General features: G+C 33.5%; 2 protein-coding genes and 1 long non-coding RNA gene across 3 annotated transcripts; 2 read left to right on the top strand and 1 right to left on the bottom strand.

Moving 5' to 3' along the window:
* The first annotated feature begins 6969 nt into the window (after positions 1-6969).
* On the top strand, positions 6970-9925 carry BNAA09G15460D. The gene is made up of 11 exons (XM_013826448.3): positions 6970-7116; positions 7257-7399; positions 7472-8162; positions 8242-8326; positions 8405-8492; positions 8581-8765; positions 8883-9015; positions 9111-9247; positions 9327-9401; positions 9488-9598; positions 9673-9925. Exons 2-11 carry the CDS (start codon positions 7279-7281, stop codon positions 9772-9774), a joined length of 1728 nt encoding a protein of 575 aa, XP_013681902.2. The 5' UTR covers positions 6970-7116; positions 7257-7278; the 3' UTR covers positions 9775-9925.
* Positions 9786-11569, bottom strand: LOC106386626. Its single transcript, XR_001277563.3, has 2 exons — positions 10249-11569; positions 9786-10155 (listed from the first exon to the last, which is right to left on the bottom strand). It is a non-coding gene; the product is annotated as an uncharacterized LOC106386626 (long non-coding RNA).
* Positions 11570-11702: 133 nt separating this feature from the next.
* On the top strand, positions 11703-14734 carry LOC106386606 (serine decarboxylase-like). Its single transcript, XM_013826440.3, has 6 exons — positions 11703-12140; positions 12318-12549; positions 12638-12831; positions 12903-13039; positions 13120-13793; positions 14689-14734. The coding sequence occupies exons 1-5, from the start codon at positions 11834-11836 to the stop codon at positions 13681-13683; spliced, it is 1434 nt and encodes a 477-aa protein (XP_013681894.3). The 5' UTR covers positions 11703-11833; the 3' UTR covers positions 13684-13793; positions 14689-14734.
* Positions 14735-15815: the final 1081 nt, after the last annotated feature.

Here is a 15815-nt window from a genome sequence, read left to right as displayed (position 1 = left end):
TTTAGCACCGGATGGAGGTCTTCCCACCAATGGATGAAGCTCATAATTTTACACAAGATATAAAATTGAGTTAGCTTTTAAATTCCGTCGGTTTGAGGTTGATCCATTGGTTAGATCCATATATACGCATATTACTGAAGAGTGGTCCGTCTAACGCGCGAGAGGAAGCTGCTGAGATTCTGGTGTGGTGTCGAGCGACACCACATGGGTACCAAACGACACCCAACATGTTAACACCCGACTCGTGATTTAATGAAGTTTCGATAACTGCAAGTTGGCCAAAGTTTCTTGTATTTGCACATGCGCCCTTGAACATATTTTAACTTATTTTTACTAATCCTAATCCAATGTTGAAAGCGAATCCTTTTTTAAGTTTTAGAGAGATTATAAAGAATTCATTCAGTTTTCTTCGAACTCATGTTCGATTCATCTATGAATTTTATTCGGACTATGATTTGTGTTATTGTTTTTATGTCGAGTAGATCACTTCACAAATTTAGAGATTTCTTGGGCTTAATGTCAAATTTCTGATTGATGGATTGCTAGGGTTATTCATTGAATTCTACACCAGAATTTTTTCTCATACTAGTTTATAGAATAATTAACTAGACCTACACTTATAGGTGGAATGGTCACAAATTTTGTCATGAAATGTAACTGTGAATAAGAACTATCTAATATATATATATATATATATATATATATATATATATATATCTTAGGCCACATACTTTTCGTCGCAAATCGTAGCTAGTTTGTAATGTTTTGTGTCACTTTTATATTCGTGACAAATGGCCACAAAATCTTTTTTGGTACAACATGATTAAAATTTGTCCTGGTTCTCTTTGTGACTATTTCAAGGCTATTTTTGTCACAAATTTGCTGACTTTAGTTACATTTTTTGTTTCGAAATAGTGAGGATGGATCGTGAATTTTTGGTGGCTATGCCCGATCAGTCTACTAGTGTTTGTGTACGGAAGTAGTTTTTGAGGCCAGGCCTGAGTATTCGGTAGCCAAGCAGCATATATTTTGTATATGTGCCATCTTATATTCAAATGTTAACTCCTCTTCGAACTAAATCTCTTATAATAAAAAACTAGGTAATAACCCGCGCCTTGCGCGGGATGTGATTATTAGTTTCGTTATTTTTAATAAAAAAGGCAATAAATTTGTTTAATCTGGATATTGGCTAGGTTTTACGTTTTTTTGTTTTTAATCTTCTAAAATATAACTATTATTTTAAATTAATATTCATTTTAGTTTATTCGGTTAAAACATTTGATTTTTTGGTTTTTTCGGATAAAAACCTAAAATTAATATTATATGTTTATTTTCATATTATGAAGTTTAGATAGTTGTCATGTCGAACCAATAGTTTCATATTATAGTTTTTAAACAGATAATAGTTTAAGAAAAAGAAAAGAAAATTATTAAGACAAATCATTTCACTACAATTTGGTCGGTAGTGAAAGAAACATTAAGAAAAAATATTTCAACTTTCAAAAAAATTAGATACTTCAGCTGTGGTGAATACTTAGTTATAAGATGCTCACATCAAGGTGCACATGTATGTTTATGTAAAAAGTATATAAAAATAGTTGAAAAATATATAAAGATATTGTTAATTAATATTAAATGATATTTTTGTTCAGAATAATACATGAAAGATAAAATTAAAATTTATTTAAAATAAAAAAGACCTTGACATTAGTCATTTTTTCATCAAAAGAAAATAAAATTATATTCGTAAATAGAGATGGACACATATCAAGTATCTGGATATTTGGAAGCATTCTTGTCAATTCGATCTTTAGCCACCTAGATATTCGGTGACTCCGATATCCAAAATGTTTTAGAATTTTAAAGAATATCCGATTTGATTCGTAAATAAAATAAAATTTTAAAAATAATTTAATAATAACATTTTATTACAAAAATAAAACATTATATAACCTTTTAATTCTAGTACCTAATATAATAAATTTATATTGTAAAACTGATATAAAGTATAATATATATAATTCTTTTCATATATGTATATATATGCATATAACATATCGAATTAGATATATGTTCCTAAAAATATTGGTATTAGTGATTTGCTTCTTTTTTGGATATTGTATTTTAGTATTTGATTTGTTTCGTAAAGTTTCAAATATCAAGATTTTTTGGTTCAAATCAAAACGGATAACAAATCGAATCAAAATTTATGAATATTTTGCTCAATTTTATCTGTAAACAATAAAAATAATATATATATAGTTTGGCTTTTGATTCGTTATCTATTTTTATTCGAACCGAAAAATCCAGAGTTTTATTGGAATTATGTATGTGAGTTTTATATTAAAAAAATCACAAAGTACATAGTGTAAACACATTTATGATTATAGTGTGAACGCGTTAGCATATTTATTATCAAATCATTGTGAAGCTGCCACGTGTCTATTATAATATGAATGCATTTATTACAATGTTTCTCTTTTAATATATAAGGGATATATCTCTTATAAATAATAAAAATGTCAGCGATATGATGGTTGTGTTCCTTTATTTGCGTTCAAAATATCTTTATTTTTAAGGAAGTTAATCTAAAATGGTCCAAGTGATCTTACGAAAATCTCACACAACCAACTTTAATCTCAGTGGTCCAAAGGAGATAAAATTACCATCTTTCATTAATGAAGGGACGATCTAAACCCAAAATCAACTCTTCCTTCTTTTAATCACAACAACACCATTCTTCTTATCTCCTTCTCTCCTTCACATGTGACCCACTTCTTCTTTAATCTTAACCACATGATCATCTATTCTCTTGTTCAATTACAGCCACACAATTTCTATTCTCTCATCTTTCCTTCGACTAAGTATAACTAGTATATCTCGTACAACTAAACATAATAAAATGTGGTATAGCTAATATATAAATGTTATATTTATTTACAATATCCAACTATTACAGCTAGCACGACTAGTAACTCATGTTTTCCATATGGAATAAACAAATAAATATCCTAACTGATCTATAGTGACAAAGTTTCTTTTATTTTATTTAATGTTTTTCAAATTTTTGTTAAATTATTACATTGAACTCTTAAACATACATTATATACTTCATATTGTAAAGTTTGTTAACTAGATTAACCATATTATTATGAAAAGCAAACATCAAACATATTTTACAAAAGTTACTATGTGAAAATATTGATACAACACTTAAAAGCTAAGAAAATAAACTAGTATAACAAGTATAATTTGTATAATTTTTATTATATATTAAACTGGTATTACTGGTACAACTGGTACAAATTTGACGTTTGAGAAATTAACATAGCCAATTTGGTATTACATATGAGAAAAATAATTAAATATCCAAATTGGTATGTGATTAGAAAGCTTCTCCTAATTTATTTGAAGTTTTACAATTTTTTAAAAATTATTATAAAACCCCCATAAATTTACATGATTTACTTTATACAAGGTTTGTTTACTTGTTTAGCCACATTATTCTGGAATATCATACACCAAACATATTTTTTTTTTAAATTATGATTTCATAATATGTTAAACATAGTATGTACACATAAATAAGTGGTACAACTGATGCATATATATTTTATGCATGGTACAACTAAGTTTTCAAAGACTATGAATCACAAGGTTTAAGGAACTGTCTAAAAACCATATTGTATATTCGATTAACAGTCCTTGTTTAGAATTCGTTAAGCCGTTGACAGCGTTTGTCAAAAGACTTTCCAAAGTCATTAGTTATTTTGTATCAGCTGTGTCGTATGGACAATTGTTCATCCTTTCCATCCACCAACTTTGTCTCAAGTCTTTGGTCGTTTTTTTTTTCTTTTCCATCCAACATATAGTAAACAAGGCCATAGTCCTTGTCTAGACTTTTTACCAAGCAGAAACTGTTTTCGATTTAGTCTTTATGTTAAGACTGATTTTGTCTCAAGAGTTAGTCATTATTACCCATCCAACTCATAGTCTTTGTATACTTTCTAAGACTTGTATTTATCAAGCAGACATAGTTTTTTACGCCTTGTGGTTCATAGTCTTTGTTTCAAGACTTCATCAAGCCGTTAGTCTTTTTTTCCATCTACGGATGTATTTGGTCTGAGCCGCTGGTCATATTTTCCATCCAGTATATCTAAAAAACCGACCCCTTTTGTCTTTGCCAAGACACTTTTTTTTAAGACTTCTTTAAGCCGTTGAACTATTTTATTCCACCAAGGATTTTTTTATAAGCAACCCCATATCGTCTTTGTGTAAAGACTTTGGCTTAAGCTTGTTTCAGCTGTTGGTCGTTTTTCTTTCCATCCAACAAATCGTAAACCAAGCCATCCAACTCATAGTCTTTGTCTTAAGACATCTTTAAGTTGTTGGTTGTTTTTCTCCATCCAACGAGTGTTGTTTAAGCCATTAGTGTTGTTTCATTCTAAGGACTTTTTCTAAGCCGTGGGTCATTTTCTCATCCCCATATAGTCTTTGTCTTGAGACTAGTAAGCATACACTACCAACCAATAGATTACAAGTCTTATTTTCCATCCCCATAACACCCTTCTATAGACATGCACTACCAATCAAAGTCTTGTGGTTATTGCAAAGACATAGATCTTTAAGCCGTGTGGTTCAGAGTCTTTGTCTTTAAAGCTGTTAGTCATTTTTCCAATCCAAAGAATCTTATTTCACCCATTAATTGTTTATCCATCTAATGACGTTTTTCTCAGGCGTGGGTCATTTTTTTCTCATCCCCATATAGTCTTTGTCTTAAGAGTAAAGCGTGCCCTACCAACAAATAGATCCTAAGTCTTACTTTCCATCCCCATAACATAACGCTTTAGACATGCCACTACCAACCGAAAGATTCCTTACGGAACAATATACCCAAATTAAAATCTGACAGAACACTATTAGAGTAGTGCTTGCCTATGACCTTTTGGAATTTCAAATTGCTATGACATCAATTAGAACTGATCAAATGGGTTTGAATTTTTTCCTTCCATCCTCAAAAGACATAAATTTGAAAAAGACAAAAACAAACATGCATTTTTTTATTTTATAGACAGAGAAATTACCTCAATGACGATGGTTTCAGTTTCCCAGGTATGTAAAGCAGTAACTCTGGCAGGAAAAAAGGCAGGTGAATTTCCTCCTCCAAGCGATACTACCATCTGTTATAACCAAAACCATGTTCAGACACTAAACCACGCTGACTTGTGTGACATTAATTTACACAAGAGAATAAATTTGGTAGATTGCACACTAGTACACTACTATTGCCAAACCTACACTTAAGGGCAATGCAACAAACCATATGGGATTCATGATTTATATACAAATCTATGCATGTAGTGAAGATACGCGGATCATTCTACAGACAAAAGAAACGGACAGTGTATGCATGATGTGCGCACATAAATATGGTTTTTAAACTAATCGCAAAACGCATAGTGTAGCGACGATGAGTAGTAACTGGTGTAATAAACCTTTGGCCTTCTATTGATCTTCTTAATCTTACTCTTCTTCTTTCAAATCTTTGTAATACTCACTGATCCATTTCTCTACAATGGCCACCTCTTGCCTCCTCTGCTCTTTCAGCCACTCCGGATCGCCTTTTGTAACTGCCCTTAGATCTGCATGGTGAGCACATGTGTTCATGCAAATAATGTTGTTTTTCATTTTTCTCTTTAATCTATTTCATCCAACACTCCACCATTTGACAAAGGAATGTTACCTTTCTTACATGTGCGATAATGCTGCTAGAAATGTTCTTCCGTACCCTAGAAATATATGACATAAAAAACAATATGTTAAGATCCAAATCCAATACGAGTTTAACATCATGAAGTATACTACTTACCCTCCACGGCTCCACGAATCTTGCATTCCATTGGAGAATATGATGTTGCTTCCAAATCTCTTCAACACTGACTATATTCTCTACAAACACATAACCAATAAGCTCATTATTGAAACTTGAACTGATCCAATTGTGATCCAATGAGAGAAGACACAATAGAAGTTTAACTTTCCCGCCAAACTCTGTGGTGATCCAATGTGGCCGAGGCTTGGCTCCGTATCTACTCATGCATTGTTCTTCAAATGCCTCATAGTCATTTTCGTACGATGGGAACATGCTCTGGTTCGAGCAGCTCATTAGCATCACCATCTCTGTGCACACCTATTTCCACTCAGTGACAAACAATATGTCATTAGCATTTTTCTGAACCCGAATAGTCGTAGTATAAGCTTGCAGAAGCAAAGGCACAGTCAAGATTACTTGATCCTCAAGGGAACCCGTCTATGATCTTACACATCTGATTCAAAGCAAAAATGGTGCTAATATTGATTCATTGGAAACAAAAGAAGAGATTAATTGATGACACACTTTGGCATAAATGATTATTCTCACCTGCTCCACGAGATAACCAAGCAGTGGCGCCATGAAATTAGCTGCGGTCGCAATTAACTATGGATGTATAAACAAACAAACAAACACTCCCATTAACCAATCTCTTGTTGAATATTGTGAATGAAAGCCTCTGTAATTACAATTAAAACAACTCCGGTTAAGCCTTTTATTAGCGTTTAGAGCACAAAGAATGTAATCCACTAAGGCTTAAGACACAGCTTACTTGCAAGTTCTGAACTTTTTGCTGAGTTCTGACAAGCCATGTTCCATGTCGGAAACTGCATATAGCTCTTCCGAGCTTTTCTTGATAATAAAAATTAATATGAGATGCTAAAATTCAATAACACTCATATTCTTCAAACCTCAAATGTTTAAGTATCAAATTTATTTTATTTTATTTTTGAACAAAGTATCAATTTTATTTAAATCTGTGATTCGGTTAAATAAAATCTTTGAATTCGAAAAAAAGTGATCCTCAAATCTAGTTTTTACTCCTTAAAGCATGGCTAAAAAACTGGAAAAGACCAAAACACCCTCACATGAACTGAACGGAGTCAACGGACGGAGATTGGCCGTTAAAAGTCCCGTCTCTTTATAAAACTCCGACTCTTCCTTTTCTTCTCTCTCTCTCTACAAACATTTCTCCGCCCTTCCCTTACCGGTTTATTCTCTCCGGTTATCAACAATTTTCCCCGGTGAGAAACTAATTGGAATTTTATGCGGACGATCTTCATATTCTGATTCTACCATTCGAGCTTTTTAGTTACTGCTTAGATTTTTCACAGCTCATTGGAACCATAAATGGAACTCTGCTTGATTGATCTTTCTTTTGTAGGTTTTAAAAATTACATCTTTGGATGGGTTTGGATCCTGAAGAAGCTGATGGACATGGAACTCTCTGTTTACATGCATTCTCAGATTTAACCCATGTCTCTCCGCTTGTCTTCTTATACCTTCTCAAACAATGCTATATCCATGGTAAAGTCCCAACCTTTACTGCCTTTTTTCTTTGAAATCGAGTATTTTAGTTTATAAATAGAGTAACTTCAGGAAGCTGCAAGGCAACAAAGAAGTTCCAAGCGTTGCAGCACCGAGTCCATCAAGTTCTCGCTAACAACCCCCAACCAGGTCCTTCTACTTTCATTGTCTACTGTCTGAATCTGCTTCCTGTCTTTGGAGTTTACGGGGACGGCTTTAGTCACTTGATCATATCAGCTCTTCGACGCTACTTCAAGTCGGCTTCTGCTCCCGCTAGTAGTCAAGAAGACGCTGCCTCCGCGAGAAGCTTAGCTGCTCGGCTCTTCCTTGCTATTGTTGGAGGTTCTGTAGCTTATGATGAGAAAGTTATGGTGAATACTCTCAAAGTGTTTGATGTTGGGTTAACGAGCATCGATGAAGCTTTGTCTAAGGAGGAGGAGGGATCATCTGCTTCTTCTTGTGCTAGTGCGTTTCTTGAAGAATACATCTCTGAGTTGATCAAGTCCAAGTCTTTCATGACGGCTGTGTCTCTCTTAGAGCATTTTTCCTTCAGTTTCCCTGGAGAGACTTTCCTTCAGCAGATGGTTGAGGATAAAGACTTCCAAGCTGCTGAGAAATGGGCCACTTTCATGGGGCGGCCTAGTTTGTGCCTTCTTGTGCAAGAGTATGGCTCAAGGAATATGCTGAAGCAGGCTTATAACGTCATGAAGAAGCACTATCTCCAGCATGAGTTCCCTGATTTGTGTTACAAGTGTAAAGAAAGGTCTCTTTTGCTTTCTTGTTTTTTTTTCGATATATAATTGACAGTGCAAGATGACATTGTTATCCAATCAAATGCGCAGTACACTGAAGGATCTAGCTGAGAAAGCATGCTGGGATGTTGCTGAAACAAAGGCAAAAGGTGACAGACAGCTACTCGAGTATCTGGTAAGAACTTGTTGTGGTACCATTTGTTCTGTAATCATTTACCAAAAAGTGTTGAATGTTCTTTTTATGTTTTGTAAGGTTTACTTGGCAATGGAAGCTGGGTACTATGAGAAAGTTGATGAGCTTTGTGAACGATATTCACTTGAAGGTCTGCCAAAAGCACAAGGTATGTGTTGTTTTGTTTTATTGAACTTCTCTTAAAATGACAAGACGCTTACAGTGGTGTTGGTATATTCTTTATGTTGTTGCTTCAGAGGCTGAGGTTGATTTTGTTAACAAATGCTTTCTGCATCTCAACGATCTCGCTGTGGAAGAAGTAGTATGGGTTGATGATGTGAATGGGTTAAGAGAAGCAACTTCTTTTCTTGAAGGATGTAAAGTCGTGGGTCTTGACTGTGAATGGAAACCCAATTATATGAAAGGCAGTAAACCAAACAAGGTAAATAATGTTAGTTTCATCCCAACGGTTACTTGAAGTGGGACCTCTGACACAATGAGTTATTCCCATTCATGTTGTAGATATACTTATTGTTCTTTTGGCATGTCTTGTCTTCAGGTTTCAATCATGCAAATTGGATCTGATAGCAAAATATTCATACTGGACTTGATAAAGCTTTACTATGACGCCTCTGAGATTCTAGACACCTGCCTTAGTCAGATTTTGCAGTCGTACAGTACACTAAAGCTTGGTATATTATTGAGATGTGTATCCTCTTTTTTTTTTTTTAAACCTTCGCTTTGCCTTATTAAAGATTCTATCTGACTGAGCTGAGCATCATCTCAGGTTACAATTTTCAGTGTGACATCAGACAGTTAGCGCTTTCGTATGGGGATCTCAAGTGTTTCAAGAGCTATGACATGTTGCTAGACATTCAAAACGTTTTCAAAGAACCATGTGGTGGTTTATCAGGACTAACCAAGGTGAGCTTTTCTAAATCATAGTTCATAAAATCATTTAATGTTACATTTACATTTTGATCTTTTTTGTTGTGTGTATCAGAAAATATTGGGAGTGGGTTTGAACAAAACAAGACGCAATAGCGATTGGGAACAAAGGCCTTTGACACAGAATCAGGTTCATTATTGAAGCATAATAACCATTATCTAATCAGAGGCTGTCCTAAAACAAATTGAATCTGATAATTAAAGTGAATTGTGCAGCTAGAGTATGCTGCTCTGGATGCTGCGGTGCTGATTCACATTTTCCGACATGTTCGCGATCATCCTCCAAATGACACTACTTTAGAGACAGTCCAATGGAAATCTCACATTGTAAGTTAGCGAATCTTAAATGCCCATATCTCTCCAACTAGTAATTTATGAACTGAATCACAAATGTTTTGTAGGTCTCCCACATGGATAACCCTAAGAAGTCGAAGAAGAAGCCCAAGTGCCATTCAACTCAAACATCAGATTCGACATTTAACAAGCCATCATCAAGCAGTTGAAACAAATGAGATAAAGGTGCAATTTAACTGTAGTTTTTCATATCTAGGATTGGTTGCATAAATGTTGGATGATTCAAGTAGGAGCCAGTTAGGTTTGATGGCCTCACTCACCTAAGTGGAAATGAGTGGTGAATCTATTTTAATTTACATACCTGCACTGAGAACTATTCCAGTGAAAAAAAAAACAGACAGCTTTTTCTAGGCCTTGCCAAAAAAGTCTTTGACCATAACCTCCCACATTGAAGTTCCCAGTATATCTAAGAACAGAACAAGGCCTTTGTTCCCAGTTGAGGTAATGTAAGGATGCAAAGTTAAAACTTCGTGTTGAAGGAGTTAAAATCCCTGCGCCTTGAATCACACCACCAACATACGCATAATAGACTACATCGTCAATCTCAAAAGAATGTAAACCAAATTAAACGTCTTGAGTGAACAAAAATAATCAGAGATTTCAAAAAATTAAAACAAATGCACCTTGGATGTCTGTTAGAAAGAAAGAGCAACAACGTATATATTAGTACATCCATGGCGAACGAAGAGAGATTTTTATAGTCTAAAAGTTAAGAATCATCTTTTGTAGCTTTGTCAAAAATAAATTTTGGTGATAAATTTAAACATTTTATCTAAAAAAAAACTTCTTTCAACTTGTTTTTGTAGGGTAGATAGATTTTTAGAAGGGTGTTAAAAAAAAAAGGTGTTCAAAAAAAAAAGATAGATTTTTAGAATAATTATACATTAAGCATTAGCACACAATCACACACCCATGTGTAGTCTAGTCACACCCAAAACCTACTAATCGATCTTATCCCAAACAAATTAAACACGTGCGTTTAAAAATTAAAATCTACACCTCGCCCTTCTCCACACACTTATTCTAACGATATTTGATTTAAGCTATTTTTTCCCCGAAGATCGAATATTTTTCATCTTTATACAAAAACTAACATTACAATTTCTAATAATATATGCTCTTTATTTTTTCTTTAACAATACCTTCCAACCAAATTAAACTCGTGTGTTTAAAAGCTAGCTCCTCCCTCTATAATGTTTTTATATGGCATCAAGCACACGTATGCCAGAAAATTGTAGAAAGTCAAAAAGTATTGACAGAAATTTTACTCTTTTTCAAATTGTAAAGTCAGAAATTTTTTAAAATAAACCCTTCAAATTAATTTTCTCAGCTGATGTAATAATATTTATAGAAAATATAATATGATTAGTTGATTACCGTACAATTTCTTTTATTCATTATGTGTTTAAAATAATATATTATTTTTAGTGTCAAAGATACTTATTATACATATTTTATTATGTTTACTTGAACTAATCATATTTTTGTTAAATAATATTAATGCTAGCTATATTTAGTAAAAAAGTTTTGTTTGGTTTTGACATGTTTGGTCAAGATCAAAATGGTAAACCAATTTATGATTACCAGAAGCATTTCACAAAAACATTACATATTATTATTTGTTTTGTTTTATGGAGTTAGAAATATTTAGATTTTCGATTAAAATCAAAACGGATAAAAAATCAAATCAAAATTTACCGATACGTCGTTCACTCCTACTCCCACAAACCTGCTTTAAGTTTTTCAAACCAAAACAATAATTGCTATTTTGAAATCTACATCAATTTTATAATGTTTTCCTTTCAGTATAGTCAAATCAAATTATGTTTTATAGTGTCATAGGCCTAATAGCGTGCTTCTTCTTTTGGAATGGATATAGTGATTACAAAAAAAAATCAATATGAATCTTAACAAGTTGAGATAACCTTTTAATTGCTATAAACAAAAAAAGAAAGAAAAGAAGAATCTACAGGTTTAAGATATTTTAATATTTTAATATCATAATTTGAATCTCACGAGAAGCACAAGTGCCCACGAAAGGGCAATAAAAAGAGCCAAGAATCATTTTCAGCTACTTATAAATTAACGAAGCCGCGCCTCTCTCTCGATCACTTGTCTCCGTCTCACCATTTCCACCAATCACTACCTTCTCTCTCCTCTTTCTAGAGATTCTCCTCCTTTTTGGAATCTGATCAAGCAGCCCTTGCAATGGCTGAAAAATTAGACATCTTGTCTGAAGACTTCGTTCCAACGGCTGTGATCAACGAACCATTACCTTGGCCGGTAATAAACGGGAACAGAGCAGATCACGAGGAAGAGAATCTGAAAAAGACGAAGGTGATAAACGGAAGAGGAGAAAGAGAAATGGTTCTCGGCAGGAATGTCCACACGACGTCTCTCGCTGTGACGGAGCCGGAGTCTAACGACGAATTCACCGGAGATAAAGAGGCCTACATGGCTAGCGTCCTCGCTCGCTACCGCAAAACTTTGGTCGAACGAACAAAATATCATCTAGGTAACAACAACATCAACAAGGAACACACCAGATATTTCTATATATTAGTAGAAACTCTATAAACTAATACTTCATAAATTAATAAATACTATAAACTAATAAAATTAAAATCGTGATAAAAAAATAATAAGATTAAAAAAGATTTCGTAAATCGATAATATATTTGATATGACGTAGGTTATCCATATAACTTGGATTTCGACTATGGTGCGCTTGGGCAGTTGCAGCATTTCTCCATAAACAATCTTGGAGATCCGTTTATCGAAAGCAACTATGGTGTACACTCCAGGCCTTTTGAAGTTGGCGTCTTGGATTGGTTTGCTCGTCTCTGGGAGATAGAGAGAGATGACTATTGGGGTTATATCACAAACTGTGGAACAGAAGGCAACCTTCACGGCATTTTAGTTGGGTATGCTTTTTTTTTTGTGATTGTTTTTTCTTTTTTCCAACCTTTTATTGCAGTGTTTAATGTTGTTTTGAACATATATTTTTTTCAGGCGAGAAGTGTTTCCTGATGGGATTCTGTATGCGTCGAGTGAATCTCATTACTCTGTGTTTAAAGCAGCTCGTATGTATCGAATGGAGTGTGAGAGAGTTGATACGCTTATCTCAGGGGAGATTGACTGTGATGATTTCAGACGGAAGCTGTTGGCGAACAAAGATAAACCAGCCGTTCTTAATGTTAACATAGGTTCGTGTCTCTCTCTTTGTAACTAGGTTCGTATTTAGAAAGGTTTTTTACCCTTTTTTTTGTGCTGGCAGGAACAACTGTTAAAGGAGCTGTTGATGATCTCGACCTTGTGATCAAAACTCTTGAAGAGTGTGGCTTCTCACATGACAGGTTCTATATTCACTGCGATGGAGCTTTGTTTGGACTTATGATGCCTTTTGTGAAACGTGTAAGTGTATAGTTTTCAATCAAAATCACCTTTATTTGTCTTCTAAACAAGTGTCTTTTTTTTGTCACGCCTCTTCATAGGCGCCAAAAGTCACGTTCAATAAACCGATAGGGAGTGTGAGTGTGTCGGGCCACAAGTTTGTCGGATGTCCAATGCCATGTGGTGTTCAGATAACAAGAATGAAACACATCAAAGTCCTCTCTAACAACGTTGAGTACCTCGCCTCGAGGGATGCAACAATCATGGGAAGCCGAAACGGGCATGCTCCTTTGTTCCTATGGTACACCTTAAGCCGAAAAGGGTACAAAGGATTCCAAAAAGAAGTTCAGAAATGCCTGAGAAACGCGCATTACCTCAAAGACCGGCTCCGCGAAGCCGGGATCAGCGCAATGCTCAACGAGCTTAGCAGCACTGTTGTCTTTGAACGTCCAAAAGATGAAGAGTTTGTCAGGAGGTGGCAGCTCGCTTGCCAAGGTGATATAGCTCATGTGGTGGTTATGCCAAGTGTTACAATCGAGAAGCTCGATCATTTTCTGAAAGACCTGGTTGAGAACCGATCGGTTTGGTACGAGGATGGATCTCAACCACCATGCCTTGTTAAGGATGTAGGAATCAAGAACTGCATCTGTCCAGCTCACAAGTGACCTCGCTATTTCCTCCATATATTTTGGCATTTCTGTGTTGTTTGGTTTTATTTTCTATCTCAGTTGTAGTCACAAATTTCAGAGTCAAATTTTGTTAGCTTCTCTTATAAATAGGGCTGTTCAATATGGTAAAACCGAACCGTACCGAACCGAACCGAACCGAAATAGACAATATGGTTTGGTTTTGGTATATACCATATAAACCGAATGGATATAATTTTATAAAAACCGTAGGATTTGGATATGGTTTGGTATATAACCGATTAAACCGAATAAACCGAACAAAACCGATTAAAAGTAGAAACATATAAATATGTATATATTTTATAACAATACATGAAAATCTATTTGTTACATAAGTTAAATTTGTATTAATAATTATTACCATAATTTTATACTAATAAAAAACTTTAATTTGTAAAACACTTAATTATAATTAAATAACAATACATCGTAATTCATACATCTTATTTTCTAAGTCTTTTTTGATCTTTTTGCTTTATTTTAGTCTTCACTAAATTAATATAAAGATTATAAATTTGATGGACAATAATTAATGAAAATTTTTCAATTGAAAAAACATGACTTTAATGAACACTAAATATGGAAGAGTGGAAAAAATTTTCTTTCATGTTTTTGTTTTGTTTCATATTTTTATTTTCAAAATTTTAAGCTTTGATTTTAGTTATAGATTTGATTATTTTATTTGATGGTAGAAGCATTTTTATTTTTTTGTTCATTTATTTGAACATGTAATATATTTTTAATAGATGACTGTGTTGACAATATGACTCTAAAATTCATATAATATGATCTCAAACAAAATAATTATGTTTTTTGGTATAAAACCGAATAAACCGAAAACCAACAGTATATAAACCGAACCGAACCGAAGTAAATATGGATTTAGAATGGTAGTTATATTTTACTAACCGAAATACCGAAAACCGAAAAAAACCGAACCGAAACCGAACCGATATCCGGATTGAACACCCCTACTTATAAACAAGGGAAATTTGCTAAAATACAACAAAGTACTAAAGTTTGAATCCATGTGTCTGCGCAGATATTTTTGTTTTTATAAATAAAGAATTATTTTATATAAACAGTAGTATTTATTTTTTAAAATTTACCCATATTAAATAATTGTTTAATGGAGAATTGCATCCTACATCAATCAAACAAATTATAATTCATCCACTAACTAAAAACCCTGTTTTTTCAATATACACTATACACATTATAGATTATTGTCATATTACCCTTGCAACCAACCGGTGAAACCTGCTAACAAAAATAATTAAAAAATATATAAAAAACTTTTAGCACATCTTCTAATCCATCACCACCACCTCCACGTCTGTACTCCACCATCTCATTCCAGTGTTTCTCTTTCTTCTTCAGATTATCAAAAAAATCATACATTTTCTTCTGTCACATAATTCTTCTCTTTCAATACTTCACCAAAAGAACAATCAATTGTTCTAAAGAAGACGGTGAGTACACACAACAACTCTTTCATTTTTTTTTTAAATCAATTGATTCTCACAATCATGCTTTTGTTTTCATACTCTGTTTTTTTTTCTGTTTTCTTTTCTGTTTTTGTTTTAAAGATCCAGTGGTGAAGAACAGACAGCGATGAAAGCGTAGAAGGTAAGCACACACAAAATCTTTTTCTTTTTTTTCTCCTTTTTTTCTTAAATCAATTGATTCTCACAATCATGATTTTGTTTACATACTCTGTTTTTGTTTTTGATTTTGTTTTACAGATCTAGTGGTGAAGAACAACGACGGCGAATCAGTTAAAGCATCATCGTGTCGGGAAAAAGAGAGGAAATGAAGATGATCTCTATATGGTGGTGAACGAAATGAATGTGTATCAGCCTGTCTAAAAAAAGAAGAATTGAAGAAGATGAATTCGCCGTCTATACTATATTTGGTGAAATGAATAGTATAGTATATATTTTTAAGTGTAGCTACTTATGTACGGTTACCATACTATTTGAGACATATTTCTATACTACTCCTTAAAATGTAATAATATATCATGTTTTTAAATTTGATAGGTCTCTTCTTTGTCAATTTGTGTGATTGATTGTAATATGAAATTCATTTTTCGAGTGTTGGACAAA

Source organism: Brassica napus, chromosome A9 (genome assembly GCF_020379485.1).
Source record: "Brassica napus cultivar Da-Ae chromosome A9, Da-Ae, whole genome shotgun sequence".
NCBI lineage: Eukaryota > Viridiplantae > Streptophyta > Magnoliopsida > Brassicales > Brassicaceae > Brassica > Brassica napus.
This window is presented reverse-complemented; position numbering and strand designations above follow the sequence as displayed.